The 23,408-nt window shown below is 41.7% G+C and overlaps 2 protein-coding genes across 2 annotated transcripts in view; both read left to right on the top strand.

Annotated features, from left to right (window-relative positions):
• Positions 1–5,088: 5,088 nt before the first annotated feature.
• On the top strand, positions 5,089–14,061 carry nim1ka (NIM1 serine/threonine protein kinase a). The gene is made up of 6 exons (XM_080432891.1): positions 5,089–5,228; positions 5,972–6,345; positions 7,875–7,987; positions 11,032–11,153; positions 11,691–11,837; positions 12,562–14,061. The coding sequence occupies exons 2-6, from the start codon at positions 6,032–6,034 to the stop codon at positions 13,318–13,320; spliced, it is 1,455 nt and encodes a 484-aa protein (XP_080289017.1). The 5' UTR covers positions 5,089–5,228; positions 5,972–6,031; the 3' UTR covers positions 13,321–14,061.
• Positions 14,062–17,225: 3,164 nt separating this feature from the next.
• The window catches only part of creb3l3l (cAMP responsive element binding protein 3-like 3 like), a 9,053-nt gene continuing 2,870 nt past the window's right edge, over positions 17,226–23,408 (top strand). The window contains exons 1-8 of the mRNA XM_080432767.1: positions 17,226–17,346; positions 19,055–19,192; positions 19,974–20,352; positions 20,596–20,693; positions 21,352–21,444; positions 21,758–21,864; positions 22,220–22,288; positions 22,412–22,496. Of these exons, the coding sequence (XP_080288893.1) occupies positions 19,055–19,192; positions 19,974–20,352; positions 20,596–20,693; positions 21,352–21,444; positions 21,758–21,864; positions 22,220–22,288; positions 22,412–22,496 (969 nt within the window). The 5' untranslated portion in view covers positions 17,226–17,346. The remainder of the gene's footprint in view (positions 17,347–19,054; positions 19,193–19,973; positions 20,353–20,595; positions 20,694–21,351; positions 21,445–21,757; positions 21,865–22,219; positions 22,289–22,411; positions 22,497–23,408) is intronic.

Below are 23,408 nucleotides of genomic sequence, written 5' to 3'. Positions count from 1 at the left end.
AAACATTTTACAGACAGACTGGATGTCTGTCTGCAGCTGGTGATGTGCGAAGCTTCCATGTCCTCCTCCCCTGTCCAACTTCAGGCACACGGACAGCCATTATCCGGAGGGACTTGTAAAGACGTGGACAGTGGGAGGAATTGTTGACCGTAGCTAGGGATAAGCTCTCATGTGTTTGCTGTCTTTGCAGCGAGTGGAGAAGTTGCTGACGCCAGCAGTGTGATCCATGGCACAGGCTGCGCCAGGCAAACCCTCCTTCCTCCTGCCTGGAAACGGTCCTCTGGTGACCATGACTGTCTGTCCGTCTACCTGTCTGTCTGCCTTCAGCCTCGGTGGCTGGTAAGTAAGGCGTCATTTATACTCAGTCCTACGTTTGTGAGCTTGTAGATCAGCTATTTTTGCCATGTGACACCATCGCACGAAAGAATATACCATCGCACGACAGAATATAAATCAGGCTTAAAGACCCTGTTAGACAAACGTGTTTGTTAGTAGATGTAAAACAGATAGTATGGCTTTGTACTGATGTATTGATGATGAAATGCTTGCTTACTAATGCACAGTGCCTTTGTAAGCAAGGCTTTGGAATTGTGTATTCCTATGTTAATGCAAGTTAGAGGGATTTCAACAATATTGTGGGTGCATATGCTTTTGAGTCATGAAATCACTTCTGACATATCCAGCATAAGAAAAATCTGAGCCAAATAGTGGAGTCAAGAGAATTCTGTTACTAATTGCTTTCAAACTCATTTGTATACAGTATGTTGCCTAGTTTGTGTTTGTGTGTGTGTTATAAGAAGTGTAGCTCATAATAAAATGGTAAAACATAAAATAAGCACCTTATGCATTATACTCAAAATGTTTTTGTTTTTTTAATATATATGTTTGTAATATATTGTGCAGTCTGTGTAAAGTTTAGAATGATAAGATTAGAAATGGCTCACATCAAGTTTGACTGAATATACTGTGGTGAACCATAGGAACCCAATTCTACTGGCAAAGACATTAAATTGAATGAATGAAAGATACATCCGAGGATGCTCTGGGACACATCATAAGTGATGATCCTGAGATCATCGGGTGTTTCTGGTCTTCATACACCCTCTCTCATGTGACCCAGCCAGGATTGATCAGGCCCTGGCTTTTGTCCCAGTAGCATCGGCCCACTGGTCGTTCCTCCTGATCCAAAGCCATCTGGAGGCTCTCTCTGCAGCCTCCGTGGCGACTTGATGGTTTTCCTTTTTGCAGCCCAGAGTGATGCCAAGTAGCGTGTAGAACTTACACAGTGAGCTGCCAGCAAAGCCTCTACACCCCACTTCAACGGGCTTCCCTACTCCATATGATCCTCCCAGGGAACTGTCAGTTCTATGAGTAGCACCTGCGCCCTCCCCCAGGGCTACCAGGGATACAGTATGTTAGCGTGAACCTTTCCTGGGGCACAGAGAACATGCTGGAGAGTCACTCTTGCCCCAGATATGGAGATATATTGGGCTATAGGGCATCATACAACTTGAACCATGACCTTGATTATGCTGGTGCCATCCACATCTCAGACCAGGGCATCTTCCTGTTCAGCGCACCCTCCCACCTTGTCCATGCTCCATGCTGCTGCATGCGCACAATCCTGCTGGTCTGTTACTCATCAACACCTGCCCGCACCTCCTTCATGACTAGCTGATTTTTGTCCTCAGCATGTGCCTGCAATGTTGAGGAAAGGCTCCCTACCCTGCACCAAAGCCCTCTGTCTCAGCCGAGCATGCTGAAAGAGAGCTGGAGTTTGTTGGTCTTCACATATCGTGCTGCACTGCATAGGCTGCGTGGCATGCCCAGCCATCAGCAGCTATCTTCCTTTCCAGAGTGTTTCCTTTGCTGCATTTTCACAAATGAATGAATGAATGGTTTCGCAACTTTACAAAGTGTTTTTTTCCACATCCATGTGCAGATGTTTAAGAGACAAGAGCACGTTTGAGTATCGAACGATTAATAATAAGCTAACTTCACTGCGGTATTTAATGCAGTTATTTCTTGCCAGGCTTTGATCTTCCTCAGCCCCGACACTCCACTACACACTTACACTTCTGAACAAAATATATTTTGGGGATTGTACTTTCATTGACAAAACTTCAATCACCGCTTCAGTTTTTTTTTTTTTTTTTTTGCCATCTCATTACATTGACAACAAAGTAATTCCAAGGTCCTTATATGGTATTTCAGGGACATCAACTTATGCTGATCTGAAATTATTTGTACATGCTTTTCATTTATGATTTATTAGTATTTATCTCCATACGAACAGGGATACGAACAATTACTTTGTCTGATACTGCGTCTGATAAATCTGGTGGAATTCGTTAGTTCGTATCCATTGATGCATACATTTACACACAGTTTTACAAAGACATTCATAAATGAGACCCATTGAGAGCGTTTGGACCCGCCTGGCTATATCAAAGTAGTTTGCTTTTGTGAGTCCTCTGCTGTTCCAACAGCCTTCAAACACCTTCATGGCGTCCTGTTCCTGTCTGAGATGAATATCTAAGCATTGATCACACGGAAGCTAAAAGGATTTGCCAGAGAGTAGAGACCTCCGCTTCCTAGCACAAAGAAACACAGCTCTGCGCATTAGCCTTTTATGTGATTGCATGAAAAGAGGAAAGGACAGTATGCATCATGTGATGATAAATCCATCTTTAAGTGGTATTATATTAAGTTAAATATAGACACCATAGAGTTAAAATAAGATAGACACTTGTTCAATATACTCATTAAATGATGTACCCATTAGCACGGGATATACAGTAGTTTGTTGGGCAGCTGTTTACCTACGTTTTATTTTGCAAATCCATCTATGTCATTCTTTTTGTTGTCTTAGGATGTGCTCATACGCTTTTTCTGCTGATCTTGACAAATGCGTGCAACCTGCATTTTGTTTCCATAACATTGGTCACACAATTTAGAGAGACTTTCAGCTTGGACTAGTGACATTGCAATCGTTTGTATTTTTAGCCTTGTATTTTGTCATCCTCCACAGACGACAGCGGTACGTACTGGCATATTACAACCTCGTCCAGGAGCTCTGTCTGAATGAAGCTTGTTTTAAAGCTTTCTTCAGGCTTAGCTAGGGACATTTTGAAGACCTGGAGGGCTGGGAACACACAATTTATCATGATTTGTCAGCTGATAAAAAGTGTCCATGCGCATTTCTGAAAAAGTTTAACTGTTCACTTTTGAAAAGTAAAAAAAAAGCACTGACCAGTGCCTTTTTTGTGCTATGCAGTCACCCTTTGGTCATTTCTTATGTTTTAGTGTAAAAAGGCAGAAGAAAAAAAAGGAGGACAGTCAGTGTGAATTGTGTGACTGTGACACTAAGAACTTACAAAATGTATTTCAAATATTATTATACTGTAGCCTACCCACAATATAATAGTGTGATCAGTGAATTGCAAAGCTACACATTGATCACTGGATATACAGTTTACGATGGCTTAGCCTTAGCGTGTCTCCAGGGTGGGCCTATAGAATTGTCAATTATCCTGATAGGTTTATGTTTAGGATCCACTGGCTTAACATTCCACCTGGTTGCTTGGTGATGGACACTGAACAAGCATGTTTGTGTGCCTTTATTCAAGTTGAGGATTACGTATTAACAATGAGTGTAGCAAGAGAGCACATACACTGGTCTTATGCTCACAGTTAGTGCTTTATCAATCTGGGAAACCAATCGGTAAAAAACAAAAGGGAAATAAATATATATTTTTTACTTTGTTTTTGCCTCTGGGGGCACCACCTCCTTTTTTATGTAGAAACAGGAACTCGGTTTTGCTCCTCCCCTTTCTTAGCCCACTTCCTCCCGGGTGCTTCCGTGTTTAATTCTACTAACAACAACACGACATGTTTAGGGCAGTGGTGCTCTCTGTCTTGAGAGATTAGTGCTTTTACTGTCAATTTATGTGCCTGAATTCAATATGCTGTAATATCTTCCCAAGTGAAAACAGCTCAAGATATAGATTTCAAGCATTGCAAAAATGTATCATAATTCAACATTAAATCCATTTGACAAAGTTTATGAATGTTTACAGTGTTTCAATCGATCAAATTCCATAATTCACTGTTTAGTTCTGACAGAACAGTATCGCCATTACATATTTCAGGGAAATCCGGGTTGACCTCACACTACAGTGCTGCTGATTTATACAGTGTTATGTAAGCTGATTGCAATGAGGTTCAAGCCTTTTTTCCTCTCGGAGGACATTCTTAGAAGAATCCCTGTTCCTTGGCAGCATGCAATTGTCACATAATTACAGGTGTTAGTACCAACACACACACACACACACACACACACACACACACACACACACACACACACACACACACACACACACACACACACACACACACACACACACACACACACACACACACACACACACACACACACACACACACACAGAACAATTCATCCATCCCTTTCACATCACCTTACCTTACAGTGTAATTCCTGTATATTGCTGTGCAGGGTAGTGTGTTGTCCCATATGCCAGTAACAAAGACACATTTCCGTTTATTTAAATACAACTCACAATAAAATATTTGGAACCGATCTGATTTATGTAAACTCAGAGCTGGTGCAAACATAGGTCAGCTTCTTTGTGCTACTTCAGTTTCTCACGCTTGATTAAATAACACATTTCATCTTGTGCTTTACCTTGTGCTTTGTTCCAGGCTGTCCCACTAAACGCCCCATGGCTGCACCCTAGCCACACTCCATCCGACCTCTTCTTCCTCCTGTGTCCCCCCCCCACCCTTTCCCTCTCAACCTGTGGCCTATTAATACCCTGGAGTCTCAAAGAGCCTATCAAAGCCCTGCGGAGCTCTGATGTGAGGGCTCAACAGATGACGCTGAGCCTCCCAGCACACGTTTCCATCTCCTGGCTGTTCCCCCTTATGATGGTGGAAAGAATGACGTTGAGGCTGGCCGCATCGCTTCCGAGGCATCAAAACTTCTACTTCAATCATCAGGCAACAAACTGCCCTTGACTTCCCACTATGGCAAGAAGGACACAGGGTGGTTAGGTTGGAGGTTCACCCCCATTTGAAGTTTCCCTCTGTTTCTGTTTGGATTGGATCTATCCGTTGCTCAGCGAGTCACTCATTTATTGAACGGATATACAACTCGGAGAAGGAGGCAATGAATAGATTTGCATGCTGAATGGCTGGTACAACTGAAGGTAAGTCTGGCTCTCTGTCCATATTTAACTTGTACTCCACAGTGTTATTGTCCTAAATAATTATAATGATCACAACGTATGCATATGTAGGTACACTTAATTTGAAATAAAAAGTAATAATAGGAGATGAGTACATTTGGGGGGTAATTAGATATTAACAATCTCACAACAATGACACCAGATATGTGTTACAGTTCTGTACATATATATGCATAAGATAATGTCTAATATGCACAAAAGCCCTAATGCCTACATAATATGCTTATCTTGTGTCACAGGTGAGTACAATTTCAGTGCTAAAAGATGTATTAGCTTTGTTCATTTGTTGTTATTTGCTTTGCCTTCGCTGTCAGGTAAACCTGTTCGAGGAAGCGGACTTGAAAGAGCATGTCTAGAGACAGCTTTATGCAGGTGCATAGCCAATCACTGTACATCAGAAAAGTCTGATTTAAGTCATGAAATAAAATAAACATACTTTTTTTCTTCTTCTTTTCCAGAGGAGTTTTCAATCCACTATTTGCAACATTTGTATTTTTTAAATAAATGCTTGGTATGTTGCTATACTTGCTACTTTTTAGCATATTACTTGTTGTCCTAGCACTCTAATTCCTCGGCAGCTTGCCCCGCTGTTGTTTGACTAATGTACATGGCAACCTTATTCCTTCCTAGCACTTAAGTAAGTCACTCTGGATGGGGAGCGTTTGCCAAGTCCCTAAATTATGATTGTTTCTGCAAATCCTCAGGCGTTCCACCGATCCCAGCCATGAGATAAGCCCTGCTCCACGCTGGGCATCCTGCGCAGGATGACCGCTGTCTGCCCCTCTGGAAGTATCCCTGCTGGGGTCGGGACAGCAGGCTCCAGGGGGTTAGGGGCAGCAGCAACAGCAACAGCAACAACCGCAGGCATGACTGGGACGCGGTCAGTTTCACGAGTGGGAACTGTGGATTCTGTCCGGGGTTCAGTCGGAGGCACGGCCGGGGGGGGAACCGGCGGCCAGAGGTACAGCCGCTGGAGTCGCCAGGACAGTTCAGACGTCAACACGGACGATGAGGGAGCATCGACCCGCCGCCTCACTCCACTGGAGCGGCTAAACCTGGATATGTGCCAGGACGACAGGTGGGTTTGAGCTATGAGCTGCAAATTGCAATCCATAACCAGTGGTGGGAAAAGTACTCAAATGTTTTACTTAAGTATAAGGATCAATACTGCAATGTAGAAGTACTCTGTTACAAGTCTGGTGTTCGAAATTTACTTGAGTAAAAGTACAAAAGTATTGGCATCAAAACATACTTAAAGTACCAATAGTAAAAGTACTAAAATTTTTGAAAATAGCAGATCTACAAGCTCACAACGCGTCTTGATGCGACGTGTTGTGAGCTTGTAGATCGGCTATTTTCAAATCTATTTTGTATAAAATAGGCCTAAAGTGGTTAAAGTATGTTTTATAATATAATAATGAATAGATCTGCCAAGTAACTAGTAACTAACAAGTACAATATTTGCCTCTGAGATGTAGTGGAGTAGAAGTAAAAGTATTGGAAATTGGAAATACTCAAGTAAAGTACAAATACCTCAAAATTGTACTTAAGTATAGTACTTGAGTACATGTACTTAGTTACTTTCCACCACTGTCCATAACCTCCATTTCCTACCCCGGGATTCGAGCCTGTGTCTCCCACATGAGATGCCAAATTTCTAGCGCCCTTGCAATTTTGCATCACTTCAGGGGAGATATTGTTCTATGAGCTTCAGGCAGTACTAGTTGTCCACCAGTAGGTGTCCTACCCTTCACCAGGGTCTACATTTCTCAATGGAAGAGTAGGGAGACCACCTCCAACCACTGCAGATGTACTAGTTATATTGTATTAACTTACTCTACCATACAGATTGGTTAAAATGATCTTTTATTTATTAAGATACGCTCCGGATTGCAGCTATTACAGTAGCTAGCCAACAAATCCTGTTAAATGGACCCATAAGAGTCCATTTGGGTACATGTGTACATGTGAGTTACAAATGGATAAATGAACACTGAGAGTTTTAATGTGCATGAGATAACGATTGTTTTATTATTATTGACATCTGTGATCGTTAACTCGGCTGATATAAAGCCCTAAAATCAAATCAGCATGCATTTTTGTTTAATTTTTCATTGGAAGCGACACTTTTACTAAACTGTGTTAATGTTATACATTCATTTAGTTTAAAATTCAGTTGATATGAATGGGAAATAATCAGAAATAGTGAAGAAGAAGGGAATGTCCGCACACGATATACTGCTCTCATAACCATTTATTAACCATATATAATCAGAACGTTCTGATTAGGGCTTCATCAGGTTACAGGCTTTGGATCTTTTTATCATGTGCGGACATTCCCTTCCCTTCCCTTGATTGTGTTTTGGGGTCCAGCACCGTGTTCAAAGACCTGTGGGGATGTGCATATCCTACATTTTTTCAAATAATCAGAGATAATCAGATATCGGTATTAGCCTCAAAATGTGGTGCAATACAATTACATTACAATTAAGAAAATGTCATGATTAATATTATTAAATTTAGCTTGTTAATTCGTTAATTTAGCTATTCAATTTAGCTTTAGTCTGGCTTTCTCAGATAATGGTATTTATTTTATGCCGGTGATAGGGTGGTCCGTGAACTAACGGTGGGCAGAAGAATCGGCTTCTACAAGGTGCGAGGGGAGATCGGCTGTGGCAACTTCTCCCATGTCAAGCTGGGAATTCATGCACTCACCAAAGGCAAGAAACGACATGACATTACAATGATGAAATGCAATGCTTAGTGTCAGGGCCACATGCTCAACTAAAAATAAAATAAAATGTAATAAAATCTCTTTATATTTGCATGGGGATATTTTATATTGTTGTCCTGTTATGTGACTTTTTTCTTTTGACTATATTTTGTAACTGCAAATCAGTGTAGCTTGTACGGAAATTAATCTAACTTGTTTGTTCACTTCTGTATTTATGCAAGTGGGATAAGTACTGTAAGTTCTCAGTCTCTCCCAAAATCCCTGCTAATGTTTGGAATATGTCAAATATCCTGAGGCCAAGTTTGGCTTTGATTGCAGCCACTTGATCTGCCAACTTACATTCACAGTTGCCATTCTACCCTGACAAATTGAGTTAATTGAGCTGGTTGAATTTATTGTGCAGTTAAGGAAGTGTGCGTATAACATTCCCCGTCGCCGTCATCACTGAAATGTGCTGCCAGCGGCAACCTTTTTTTTCTGAAAGAAATCTGTACTGGTTCACGTAACTCAAATGTTGGCCAGCAGTCTCTCCCTGCATATCCATCGGATCTGACTTCAGTGTGTAAGGGAAAGCACTTGTATCCTCTTGTATGCTTCTCAAATAGACAAAGGTTTGCACGTACTTGCATGTGGTTGATAATTATTCCCATTCAACGTTCGCCTAATTCTGGTTTATACACTTATTGTGTAACGGGCACTAGAGGAAAGGTGTCATTATGGGTGAGTCGGCATGACGATTATGCATGACTATGAATATTTATAGCTCCCATTGCTCTGAGCGAAGACTTGGAAATTATTATGAATCTCACTACGCACAAACTTACACACCCATGTCGTACTGAGACGCATTGTTAGCTTGTAGATTTTTGCCAAATGTTTGGCAAAAATCTTGCCTATTATGACATGCCCAGAATAGTGATGCCAGGGGTTTAAAGTGGCTAATATACTACGTCTGCGTCTTTTTTTATTGAATAGCGGTCATTTGACAGAATAGACCAAAACATTCTTCCTGAAAATAATAAATATTGTCAGTAACTCCCCCTTCCCCCCATTTGTTTGCTCTTCTCTGACTGATTCTCACATTAAAGTAATTTAATTTCAGTTTGACCGATGAGCTCTTTTCATCAATGGCCAGTGCTAATTACTGTACGTCCTGATATGGCGGTGTACTAATAAGCAGTGTGGGCCTGGGCCAGGGGGCTGATTCAGCCTCAAAGAGACAGATTGTCTACTGCCCTTGAACAGATGGATTGATTAGAGATCTCCGGTTTCCCTAGCGACGGCTAAAATTGCTGCATGCCTCATCAAAGGAGGAGAGAGAAAGATATAGATAGAAAGAGAGAGAGAGTGTGTGTGTGTGTGTGTGTGTGTGTGACACCGTGTGTGTGACCGTGTGTGTGTGTGTGTGTGTGTGTGTGTGTGTGTGTGTGTGTGTGTGTGTGTGTGTGTGTGTGTGTGTGTGTGTACACGTGCATCCATGCATATGCATATATGTGTGTGTCCCCGGTATGTGTCAGTGCACTTGTGAGCTTACATGCATGCGCACGTCTTCGTGTAGACGTGGGCCTGTGCGCATGTGTGTTGTCTCGCTTGGCCTTCCATAAACAATATGAGCTCCAATGCATTTTGAATGCTGCCACTGAAAGCTGTGGCGGAGCTGAAAGGGAGCCTATTGCCCGTGTTAATAATGCATGCAAGAGCACAATCAGATACCTCAACCCCTTTTTACCTCAAGATCTTTTCTGTTTTATTCCTCTGTAGCAATCATTTAAAGCGATGCGGTTTTGAAACCAGTTTCATTGAAGTTGACATTCATTAGGCGATGCTTTACAAAGACTGTAAAGCATCTCGCTACCTGTCCTTTAAACTTTAAAGCGGTCACATCAAGGTCAGTCATGCATTTTAAAGTGGGTGGGTTTACATTAATTCCAGGTGCCAAGCAACCCTTTTGTGTTCAGTCTTGATTCTCAATTTACCCACAATTTCTGGTGCTCAGCCTTGAAATGATTACAATTTAACAACTTTACGAGAAAGCAATGTTCCAATTGAAATACTGAGAATGGACCCTTTGAAAGAACATAATCAAGAAAATTTGTTTCTGAGGACAGCTTATCCTCAATCACATTATCCAGACCGCAGTGTCAGGCCTGGTCGCCTCAGGGACAATGATGTGTTTACTCCAGAGAACCGGATGAAGAAATTATTTTGAAGTGCTAAATAAATGAAAACGCTGCATGCCTCATGTCCTCAGGCCTTTTAAAGTTATATAATGAAATGTATGTGGCAAATAATGAAAAGAAAAATCTATCAGACTAAAGTATACATAAAATGTGAATATATTAATAATATTAAAAGCCCGGCATTCCTACTTTTGGGCAAATTTTCAAAATATTTCTAAATTGTTAAAAATAGCGAAAGTCGCATCGCGGCACGTTGTAAGCTTGTAGATGACAGAAATGTTCACAATTTTTTTTTTTTTTTTTTTTTTTTTTTAATAGCGAAAACAGCAGATCACAAAGCTTTGTGGTGCAAGGTATTGGGATCTTCTATATCTGCTATTTCCATGTGTCATAGAACAAAGTATATAGGGCTTAAAGCTACACTATGTAACTTTTCCCAGATTCAAACCCATGGTCCCTTGTGCTAGTGCTATAATTTTACCTCTGAGCTAATAGCACATGCTCAGGGGAGAAGTTGTATTTTGACCTTCAGGTAGTACCACCTGTCAACCAGTAATGGTCAAACCAGACCACAGGATATACGTTTTTCAATAGAAGAGCAGGGAGACCAAATACAATCTCACAGTTGTGTTAGTTATATTGTATTATCATACTTTACCATACAGATTGGTCAAAATAACATTTATTCACAAACAAAAAACAGTATAGCTTCAAGTGGGTACATTTTGTTTGCATGACAACGCAGTCTTGACTCTTGAGTCAACCGTGTGACTGACATCAGTCCAATGGTAATTTGAGTTTGCTCTGTGTTCCTGGTCGTTGACCTTTGGCGTCCTCTGTCCGTCCCCAGACAAAGTGGCCATAAAGATCCTGGACAAGACCAAGCTGGATCAGAAAACCCAGAGGCTGCTCTCCAGAGAGATCTCCAGCATGGAGACACTGCACCATCCCAACATTATACGCCTCTATGAGGTTAGACACACATGCATGCACACACAGACACACACGCACGCATATGCACACTCACGGCAGTGGCTCAGGGGTAGAGTGGCCGGGTAGAGTGAACTGGAAAACCGCAAAGTTCCCAGTTCGATCCAGGGCTGGGGCGCTCCCCAGCCTAGAGTTAGTGTCGAAGTGTCCTTGAGCAAGACGCTGAACCCCTAATTGCTCCCGATGAGCAGGTTGGTGCCTTGCATGGTTTCCTCCGCCATCGGTGTATGAATGTGTGTGTGAATGGGTTAATGGCACAATCAATGTAAAGCGTGTTTGGAAGCGCTATATACATGCACCATTTACCATTCACACACACACACACACACACACACACACACACACACACACACACAATCACACACAATCACGTACACAGATTACACACACACAGCCCAAATTCTGCTGATGTTATGTGTGAACTTTATGTGTTGTCAGGGCTTTCTTAATGATCTTGTATCGCTTAATGGTTGATTCTGATGTTCCGATCATTAAACATGTCCCTTGCTTCCTTCCCAGGTGGTGGAAACGCTGTCACGTTTACACCTGGTGATGGAATATGCAGGCGGTGGCGAGCTCTACACCAAGATCACTACGGAGGGGAAACTCTCCGACATTGACTGCAAGATCGTCTTCTCTCAGATCCTCTCTGCTGTGAAGCACATGGTCAGCTGCTGCGCCACATTGAGTTTCATATGTCCCATGTGTGGTTTAAATACTTAAATCCTTAAATCCCAAAAAACATATTTGTTCAAAAAAATTACAATGTACAAAAAAACATCTATAAAGCAGCTTTACAATACCTCTATTATTGCTCTACCGTTGTTCATTTATTATTCCAGGATCTATGAATATGTATAAGTGATCTAATGCACATCCACAATTAACATCTGAATAGAAACACAAAACACACCATGACGAAAACATGACATGCTAGTCACTTCCTCATTGACGTGGCCCACATGAAGTGTCGAAGACACAGCATGACACATGGGTCCCAGCCTGCTCCTCGTTGCCGGGGCTTTTGACAACGCCTCGCGAATGCCAGTCTATATATTTATGGGCATATCTGCATGCCCGCCAGATGTGCACCGCCCTTTATATAGAAGATATCTATAGAATGACAAAGCAAACAAGCAGGGCATACAGATAACAGCTGCACAAGGAGAGTATTGCTGACATGTGTACGTAATAATCATCCATTGTTTTTATTTGTAACTGAAAGATCTACAGTATATGTGTTTAGTTGTCTGATGTACTTATAGTACCATTCGTATCATCGCCCCTACCTCCACCCCAGCATACACCTAGGATCTTATTCTAGACCTGACAGTCATAAGGCAAAAGCTAAGACTGAAACCTAGATGTTTCTTATATTGCTTTTCCCCAGCATGACAACAACATCATCCACCGTGACCTGAAGGCAGAGAACGTCTTCTACACCTGCAGCACCTGCATTAAGGTGGGAGACTTTGGCTTCAGCACGCTCAGTCACCGCGATGAGACGCTCAACACTTTCTGTGGCTCCCCGCCTTATGCCGCCCCAGAGCTCTTCCGAGACGAGCATTACCTGGGTGTCTTTGTGGACATCTGGGCTCTGGGAGTGATGCTGTTCTTCATGGTGACCGGCACCATGCCCTTCCGGGCGGACACCGTGGCCAAGCTGAAGCGATGCATCCTGGAGGGGGCCTACATTCTGCCCTCCTGGGTACCAGAGCCATGCCAGCGGCTGATAAAGGGGATCCTCCAACCGCAGCCATCAGACCGCTACAGCGTGGAGCAGATGATGGGCTGCGATTGGCTGCTTCCTGTGGACTTTCCCAAAGCCATGGAGCCCTTTAAACTGGACCCTTCCTACCTGGCGGAGAGCACTCTGGCTGAGTTGGAGGAGGACGAAATGGAGGTCAACGTGGCATTGCAGACGCTGGGTATCACGTCAGAACACATCCTCAACAACCAAGGTAAAGACTGTCGGAGCTCAATCACCGGAGTGTACAGGATCCTGATGCACCGCTCTCACAAGAGAAGGGCAGTAGAGAGCATGCCTGTGGTCACGCATGTGGTCGGGACAACTGTGACCACCAAAAAGGAACGTCTAAAAGTATACCGTAGTTTACGGCACACCTCGAAGCTCTGCGTCATTCTGTGACAGATCACTAAAGCTGCCCCCTTAAGATGAAAATACTTTTTAGTCCAAAGCAAACGGAGGTTGTGTGTAAAGACCCAAATTCCATTAATGACAAAATGCTTTTTTAATCTTAAACTGTGGTATGTGCAGTGTACAATGTATTTTACTATTAAATGAAAGCAGTCTCTGTGAGAATGCTGCTGCCCACAGTTAATTGTAGAATTGTCTCTGCGTTTGACATGGAGATGCAATCCTTTTGATAGTCATGAAGTGTACATTGAGTTCAAGCTGTTGTATGTCCATTAGATGACTCAGGCATGTAATCCATAAGTTGTGTTATACTCTAACTCCAAGAGATCCTATGAAGCAACAATGTAGCTTTTTAAAAGCATTACAAGGAGTGGCTATAACCGGAGGTGTGGCAACATAAAGTCAAGGCATGGCCTGACCTGTCCTTAATGTCTAATTGCACTTTTCTGGGCTGCCTTAGTTTTCTTTTCAATTGCATTCTAATGTAAAGTACACTGGTCTCATCTCATGCTGATTGCATGTCATGATATGTATAGATGTGCCACAGAGGTCTTATCATCTTATATCACATGTCTCTATGAGATATTCCTTCTGTTGACCCTGTCCTGGGTCAGCAGTACTTCGATTTGGATCTAGTTCTTTCTGTGGCTGAAAAAGCCAAGTATATCACCAGCCACCAAAGTTACCTGTTGTGGATGTGGAGTATAGGTGTGGTTTTGTTATGAGCACTGGGCTCATATGACTCAGGAGACACTGTAATTGGGCTTATATTGTCATTTTATGCCAAATTCATGTTCATGTAAAATACTCATTCAAATAAAGTAAAATGGAATATACCAGTGTTTGTGTGTGTGTGTGTGTGTGTGTGTGTGTGTGTGTGTGTGTGTGTGTGTGTGTGTGTGTGTGTGTGTGTGTGTGTGTGTGTGTGTGTGTGTGTGTGTGTGTGTGTGTGCGTGCGTGCGTGCGTGCGTGCGTGCGTGCGTGCGTGCGTGCGTGCGTGCGTGCGTGCGTGCGTGCGTGCGTGCGTGCGTGCGTGCGTGCGTGCGTGCGTGCGTGCGTGCGTGCGTGCGTGCGTGTGTGCGTGCGTGTTTCCCAAGTGCCATCAAGACTCACATCAATGTAGGTTTCTCCCATGATTAGCTGTAGACTCACGGCTGGTTGATATGGCCTATGAACACAATAGTAACTGTTGGGTTGTGTCGGATGAGGAAGAGGAAAGATCTGTTCACAGTAACCCACGGGTGAGAGGACCATGTCTGCAAACTGCCAGAAGTGGCAGCTGCTGCTTTTGTCCCGTCCTCATTCACATATACACTTAATAGTACACAGTAAACAGTGCATGTTTAGAAGAGGATCTGTCCGTGTCTGTTTGTTTGTCTGGGGCTAATCTTGCAAACCGCTGGCTAGATCAATCTATGCCAAATTTCATGTGCATGCTTAGCTAGTGCACACTGTCAGTAGGCCAAGGAAGTAACTCAATTCTTTTTCACATGTTTTATATATTTTTTAAATATTTAACTGTATCTATTCATTTCACGAAAGCTCTGTCTGTCTGTGTGTCCCGGGCATAACTCGGGTGTTGTCTGAGTTATGCCTCAAAATTGCTTTGTGTCTCCCATGTGACTTAACACAGTCATATGGTGTTCAGAACATAATTAGTCTGTGCATTCTTCATCTGGTGATAACACTTCTTCTGCCAAATAAGAGCTTCACTTTTCTCTGGTTCATTTCAGTGGATTAGTTGTAATCTGAGTTCCTGTCATCATCCGCCTCTGATTGGTCAATAATGAGGAACCGCAAGATGGCTGCCACCCCACTCAGCTTAGTCATCTATTCACCAGATACACAAAGGCTCAAAAATATTCTGACGTTTCCGCCATTGTCTCTCACATTGTCTACCAGCCGTGCATTCCGCCGATACCCTCTATAGCTATACCCTAGTAGGTATAGCTTGGTGCCCTGAAAAGCTTATCGCTTATCAGCAAGGTGTCGATAGCCAGAGCATCAGCCGTTTTTTCCACATGAGACGGCGTGAGCTGATCGGTCCAGCGGTTTGTGAGATTAGTTTCGGACAAACAGACAGACGGGGCGAAAACATAATCCCCCCCTTGCTTTCAGCCTGGTGGGGATAACAAAATAATAGTACAGGTTTCGAAGAGTGTATAGAATATGGAGGGAGAATAATCTAACAGCTGAATATACAGTATAATATGTTAATATGCAGTAAAACGTATATTAGTATAAGATGTAGGGATAACAATGTAGGGATTTATGTACCAAAAAGGAGAATAATGACAGTGTATGCTCTGTTTACAGATTGAAGGCAGGTGTTTCCCCCTTTTTTCTTATTCAGGGCTCTTGTAGCCTCAGGGGAAAGAAATCCTGATGAGTCTTTGTGGTGCCTCAGCCGGCAGTTGCACCTCAGGTGCTTGCCTGTCCGCATCATTGTTTGTACAGTGAATACAGCAGATGGTTCAGCATCGCGTATCGAGGGTGAGGGTGGTAAAGATGTGACTGCCCACCTTGACAACCTGGGGTCTGGGAGTAAAGAAATCCAGGACCCAGAAACAACTTGGTTCAGTTCCAGGTTAGACAGTTTGACAGCTAGCCTGGTAGGGACTATGGGCCCGATTCACTAAGCTGTTTACACCCATATTTTGAGTGTAAACAGCTTTTTGGTCTTAAATGGGGGCTTGGAGCAATGCAAAGAATCTTCCATATGAGAGGGTGGTGTGCATAACCTGGGAGATAGCATCATCAGTGGATCTGTTGGAAGGTTGGCAAACCATACCAGAAATGAGGTTCCACCGAATTGGGATGAAACAATATGTTTTCTGACTTTTCTGTGTTCTTATTATTCTTTTATAATTTTTTACTGTAATTTATACTTTATACTGAAATGTGTCCCTTACTAACAGGCTACCTTATATTACAAAAGAAAACTAATACACAAAAACTATTAAAAACTAAACTAAAACTATGCCGTAACAAATACACTAGCAAACCTGCTTTAAAAACTAATTTAAAAAGTTACTGAAATTGAAACAAACTAAATGAAACAAAACCAAAATAACAGCTAATAAAAATTCAACAATATAATAACATTGATATAGATTACGTCTGTCTTTCTCTGTGTCCATTGATCTACATAAAGCCTGAAGTCCATTATGTGCAAGGCTAGGGCCCCCTGGTGGCTTCAGTGCACCTTTCACTTAGCCACAGACCCACTCACAACAATCTTCTGAGATGTAGCTATGGATACAGAATACAGAATAAAGTAATGATGAAAATGCATGATGTGAACATGCACGGTACATCATTATCAGACATAATTTTATCCTTCAGCTTCTTGTTTATGCCCCAAAATGAGTGGATATATCATATACAGGTTTTGTAGCAATTTGTAGCAATTGTAGAAATATTAGACCTTAATTGTCGAATGTTTAAGCATGTTCTAATCATGTACACTTTACTTTACATTACTTAAAAACATTTTCCAAATATATATATTTGTTTTAACATTTTGGAAAAAATAGCCATTTCAACACTGAGGTTCCCACTCGTCCTTGGTGCCCACCTATCCTGTTACCGTACATGTATCCTTTCTCTACCCCCTCTCTTTTCTGTTTCCTTTAAAGAAATTCAATTAAATATATTGATTAAGGTGATACTCTGGACAGGCGCAGTGGTCTGTTTTGTAAAAGAGTCATTTTGGTGATTAAATAAAGATAAAATAAATGAACAGTATGTGTGTGTGACTGATGCATAGACAGTAAGGACTGATGATACAAATATGGGAGTCCCATACTACATTTCCCAGAAGACCATGTGCCGCCCTACGTACTACGTACGTACTACGTACGCGGATCTGTCCTTTCCTCACGTGATGACGCATTTTCTGCCTATGTTGGAAGGAAGTGCTTTAACTGGAGACAGAAGCGAAAGACGGATAGAAAATCCCACTTAATTACACTGACTCACTCCAATGGTATCTGTGTTTACTGCGCTCATACAAAGGTACGCTATTCCTTATTGACATGTGATATTTAATAATTGTAATTTTTCCTCTTTGTTTTTGACGACCACGCCCTCTATGGTAGTAAAGGCGCATGTTTATTGTCCTGTCAACGTTAGCCGACCTGCTAATGTTAGCTAGATATTGTCTTCCTCCATTTTGAATAGTAAATCTTAATGTTGTTTATAATAAATGACTATTGGACCGTTTCCTCTGTGTAAAACGGTCAATAAGTAGCAAGTAGGTCAAACGTCTCAGCAAGCATGTGCATTCTTCCTGCAAGACAATGGAGGTATTGTGTGGGGCTGACAGTGGGCGCACAGTGTATTTTATGTAGTTGTTTATTTATTAAGCAATGGAGAACTGTAATAGGCTATGCTTACAGTAAAGAACCATGTATCTTATTTGTTTTGACATTCTTACAGCTATCCTTGTTCTCACGCGACAACAATGACATGTGTGGGCGGGGCTCAGTGAAGGATGAGCTCATCATGGCCATGATCAGAGTTGCCATGTCCGCTTATTATAAGCGACTTTGGGCTTGTCTTTCTGTGAAGTTGCTTGTAAATATTGGTATTTGTGGCTTTTGGGGGCTTGTTTCTAAAGTGTAGTTGCTTATTTGGGCTTGTTTCCTAAATGTTGTTTAAACCAGTGTTTCTCAAACATTTTCAAGTCGAGGACCCCACAATTAATATGTATTTGTCTGTAGACAACCCCATCTGAAAATATTTTATGCCAGGGACTCTCATATAAGATTTAAAATGTTTCAACATTTTTCACATTTAATTCAAGATTTGCTTTGAAAATAGTAGATCTGCTATTTTCAAATAGCCGATTTTAAAGTGCTTATGTGGCCTAGTTGCTTCTTTTGGGCTCGTTTCCCTAGACCTGGTTGCTTATTTCTCTCACAAAATATGGCAACACTGGCCATGATGCAATATCTGTCTATTGACACTCACAGTCAAGGCGATTTAGTTGACACGTCGACTGATCTTAGAGCTGATGACCTCACCCCGTATCCTGTAACACACAACATTATGGCCCTACCTAGATTCATGCTGCAGAAGAATGTTGCCAGACTTGAAATTCAGTTATAACAATTACACTTGAATCATGCACCAGTATAGCCCACAACGTGGCAGAAACACACACACACACACACACACACACACACACACACACACACACACACACACACACAGGTTGAGATCACCTGATCCTAAATGGCCTTAACTCCTTATCCAGAAAATTCCTTATCTGTAATCGGACTCACTTAACAGCTCTGTTATTAGAATTCAGTACCGTTTACACACACACACACACACACACACACACACACACACACACACACACACACACACACACACACACACACACACACACACACACACACACACACACACACACACACACACACACACACACACACACACACACACACACACACACACACACACACACACACACACACAGACAGACAGAGAGAGAGAGGTAGGGCTGAGATCACCGGATCCTAAATGGCCATAACTCCTTATCCAGAAAACTCCTTATCTGTAATCGGACTCACTTAACAGCTCTGTTATTAGAATTCGGTCACACACACACACACACACACACACACACACACACACACACACACACACCGCAAACAATGTGTGTATTTATATACTACAAATTAAACTTGTGTAAATGTGTTTTGTGTCTCTGTAGATGTCAGTGATTGAGGACCTTCCAGCAATGGATGGACCAGACCTCTTAGGTCTCCTGTTCCATGGAGAGAATGATACTGCTGATCCCTTCTTCCCTGATGGGAAAGCTCTTATTGAAGACTGGCTGGCTGAGCAAGATGTAAGAATTACTTGTATATGCCATAATTACAACCCCCAACTGGCATAAGTCAAGTCCAAAGGACTATAATAGGACACTCATTTTGTGCATTTACAGAATGCTAGTTTACTTTATCTTGACCTAATCTGAAGGGCTGTCCACACTAAGTACTATAATTATATTGTTCACCACTGTCATGTGGACTCCGCCATCCACTTGAGTTAGAATGATTTTTTTAAACAACATATTATTAGTTGTAGTGCTTGGTGTGGACAGCACAGCCATTTAGAATAAGAGTTCTCTCAGCCCTGATAAGACAGAGTTTGTCACTGCTTTATATGGTTATGCCATCTTTGCCAAGTTTAATGACAAGACTCAATGTTCGCTCATGTAGTGACAGCTACTGTCACTAAGAGCTCTGTGTTTGTGTTGACACATGATCTAGTGTTAGCCACTTACAGTATAACTTCTCCAAGTTTAGGATTTACACCATCTCTAAACAAAATTATCATGGTAGCAAAAGAAACATACCCTAACCCTGTCACACAGAACTGGAAAACCATACACTGCCATATCCAATTCCTCCATTGCTTTTGAAAATGTTATGTGGACCAACCTATAGGAACCAAGATGTTGATCTTTTAAGAATGGAGACTGGTGTAATTGCCGGACAGAACTCCTGAATATTGTGGACAAACGTTTAAACTAGCCTTTGTAAATGTGAAATGAAACGAGACTAAATATCTTATTTGTCATTAGTGTTGGCTCTCAGATGGCTGTAACAATATGACCGTGTTCCTAGATTCTGACAGGTATGGATACAGAGGACTTTCTGTCTTGCTTGCTGGAGGGAGAGGACAGCATGACTGCTATCTGCCCCTCCCACTCTCCCCTGGGCAGTGACAGCGGCATTTCCGACGACAGCAGCACCAGCGGCCGAATGGGAACTATCAACCCCCTGGGCTGCTCCAGTCCTCAAGGGAGTGACACCGACCCTGTGCCGAGCCCGCTGCCCTCTGACCCTGCCATGGCACTAGGAGAGCCCCAAGTGGAGAGCCCAGAATCCCTGGCTGTTCAGACAGACCACAGCTACTCTCTGCTGCAAGGCAGAGGCGTAGACCTGGATGTCCTCCAGAGTGTGAGAGCAGAGAAGCCAGACATGGATGTTTTCATTGATTTAGGTATGTATGGTGACCTAATACAAGATGACGCTCATCATTTGATGGGGTCATTTGTTCCTGTCAATAACTTTCCCATTACAAGTTAAAGTCTAAACGTTGAATCTGCAGAATGGCAGTTTTTGTCTGTTTCAAACAAACTGAACGATCTACTTGATGGGGCATTGCATGCATACTTCTCACATTACAATGGTATTTTGGTATAGAGTAGGGTATTTTTTAAATGAGCATTTTCTGGTCTTTCAGATGATCTGGAAAGTGAAGTAATGGAACAGGACTCCGCCAGTGACTGTGAGATGCCCTGCACTCTGGCCATAGAGGACCAGGATTCCACACTGAAACAGGTCAGTTTACACTCCCTCATCAACATTATTCCACATCAACGTGACCAGACAAGAGACGTTGTTGACAACATTCAGGAAGTTATGAAACCTCAAAAATATTCTGTTAAGTATATAATAATAGCCATCGTTTTTCATGTTGCTTTACAATATTTAGAACAATACCCAGCCAATAAGTAGGAGCTGCTACTTTATCATTTTCACAGCAGCATATATGCTCAACACTGATACATAATAGTAGTTTTGTGGCTTTTTTCATGGCAGTATTAGTGAAATCCGTAATATCGCAACTTGCAGATTAACTGCATATTTTTTATAATGTATTTGTTTGTGTTGTTTGTTGCACTGTTGTTGTTTTAACTGCCAATAAAATATTCAATCAATCAATAAAAGATACTGTATACTGGAAATGAAAAAGAATAAGTTAATAATAATTCAACATTAACTATTAATGAGAAGAATTATAGTCTGTATGTATATAGTAAATGCATACTGATTGTATGCATTTTTCTATTAAAACGCAGGTGACAATGAGTCTATATTTAATGGATGGTTTTCACTTACATACATGCATTAAAGTCCTTCACTTATTTGATCTATTTAATGACAAAAATATGTTCTGCTGAATAACTGTTAAAAATCTTGTCTTTTCTCCTTCCAGTTCCAATTCAAAGAGCTTGTGCTCACTGATGAGGAGAAACGACTTCTGGCCAAAGAGGGAGCAAGCATTCCCTCTGACATGCCTCTCACAAAGGTAATACTGGGGCATAATACAGGACAATAGCCTAATTAATTATAATTGTTTAGATATTTTTTTATATTAAAAAGTTGATAATATGATAATGTTATTATCTTATAATTTACAATGTCCTCATACAAATGGGGATAACAATAGAATATGCTTATTTTTTGGCAGGATAGTAGAGCCTCTGTTTCTTAACCCCACCTTGCCATTCCAGAAGTAGCACATAATGTAAGACCCAGCTGCTGCTTAGGACTGCATATTGCACACTTGAGCCCTCTCAAGAGTCTGATGACTTCTCCCTCTCTCTCCCTCTCTGTCACAGGCTGAGGAAAGGACCTTGAAGAGGGTGAGAAGGAAAATCCGCAACAAACAATCTGCTCAGGAGAGCCGCAAGAAGAAGAAGGTGTACGTTGATGGACTGGAGAACAGGTGAGCAAACAAAGCCATGAATTAAGCATGTTTTGAAAAAGAAATGTAGGCATTACATTGGAGTTATCTCATTTAAACTGAGTCCACTGACGAGCACAGCAGGTTAAACAAAGCTTAAATCTGTGGATGCTTTATTTAGTTACAGCTTTGTTTTACAGGTAAACCATATACACATGAATTGTAAAGGAGTTCAGTAATTTTTGCTGTCCTGGATCACTTTAAATGTATGTTGAAGAAATTATAACTAACAATGTGGAGTATGTTTTCTTTTTTACTCTTATATACAGTATAGCTGCACTATGCACTACGGCATTTGGATAAAACATGCCTTACATGCTAATGTTCCCTTCCTCAGAGTTGCCATCTGCACAGCACACAACCAGGAGCTACAAAAGAAAGTCCAACAGCTCGAAAAAGACAAAACGTAAGGCGACTCCTCTTAAAGATGACGTCTGCAATCATATTCATAAACATTGCCTGAAATGTACTGTCATTTTAATCTGTCTTAAGTGACATGTGTCATCCTTCCTTTATGTGGATATTTTAGGTCATTGGCAGAGCAACTGAGGAAGCTGCAGTCCATTGTAAAGATGTCCACCTTGAAGAACACCACCACCAGTACTTGTGTTATGGTAAGAGAAGAACAAGCTATATAATATCCCCCTTTTGTCAATCACTGATGGTCAAATGCACTAATAACCTTTCTACTGGCATTGCGCGACCCACCAGAAAAACAAGCGCTCCCTCCTCTGTTGTTGCCTTCACAAGTGCTAACTGTGTCTGGCAGACAGGGGAGTAAATGTGACTCTCCACTAAACAGACTAGTTCAGACTAGTTCAGACTGCAACAGACTGGTATTCGGTTGGCAAAAGTTGGCATTTAGTCTGTCAGCCGACGTTTCCATTGATGTGCTAATGCATTATAACTTTCAGGCCAATCAGGGAACCCATCGCCAAATAAAAAGTAAAAACAGCGCCCTCTGCTGTTTTTTACTATCAGCCTGCCAGCGTTCCCAGGTCTGCTTATTATAAGCGACTTTGGGCTTCCTGACGCCAAGTCGGCCCAAAGTCGGTCCGGTGGAGAGCTAGCTTTAGATAGTTGAGAAAAGTTTGACAGTTGAAAATATATCAAGTAAGTGGTTAACAGCCCGAATGTAAAGCCAGTGTTCCAGATCCATTTAACTTGTTAATCAAGTAGTTAGGAAAACAATTTGAACCAGCTTGTTGCAATTTTTAGCTTACTTTAATATACCAGGGGACAACAATATCATGAATCCTCTATTGTTATAATCAACTCTTAGCTTGTACCAGTAGAAATATATTGTTTCTATTAGATTTGAACAGTATGGCTGACAGTGGAGGAAGAGATGAATAGATGGTCCATGAAGTGTAGCTAGTTCATAATCTACAGAAATACTGTGAGGTAAACGGATTCAGAAGCATAACCAAGTCATGTAGATTCTGAGAAGACGGGCAAGAAAAAGACTAAAAAGCAGAGAATGGAGAGACAAGGAAAGGATCTGGTAAATTCCACCCCTCCATTTG

This window comes from Gymnoscopelus braueri (assembly GCF_963280865.1).
Source record: "Gymnoscopelus braueri genome assembly, chromosome: 7".
Lineage (NCBI taxonomy): Eukaryota > Metazoa > Chordata > Actinopteri > Myctophiformes > Myctophidae > Gymnoscopelus > Gymnoscopelus braueri.
This window is presented reverse-complemented; position numbering and strand designations above follow the sequence as displayed.

What these genes read in the sequence shown, in the direction of transcription:
- nim1ka (XM_080432891.1), top strand. Translation starts at nt 6,032, where the DNA reads ATGACCGCTGTCTGCCCCTCTGGAAGTATCCCTGCTGGGGTCGGGACA. An exon ending in GATATGTGCCAGGACGACAG is followed by an intron (nt 6,346 to 7,874) that starts GTGGGTTTGAGC and finishes TGCCGGTGATAG; the next exon opens with GGTGGTCCGTGAACTAACGG. An exon ending in TCTCTGCTGTGAAGCACATG is followed by an intron (nt 11,838 to 12,561) that starts GTCAGCTGCTGC and finishes GCTTTTCCCCAG; the next exon opens with CATGACAACAACATCATCCA.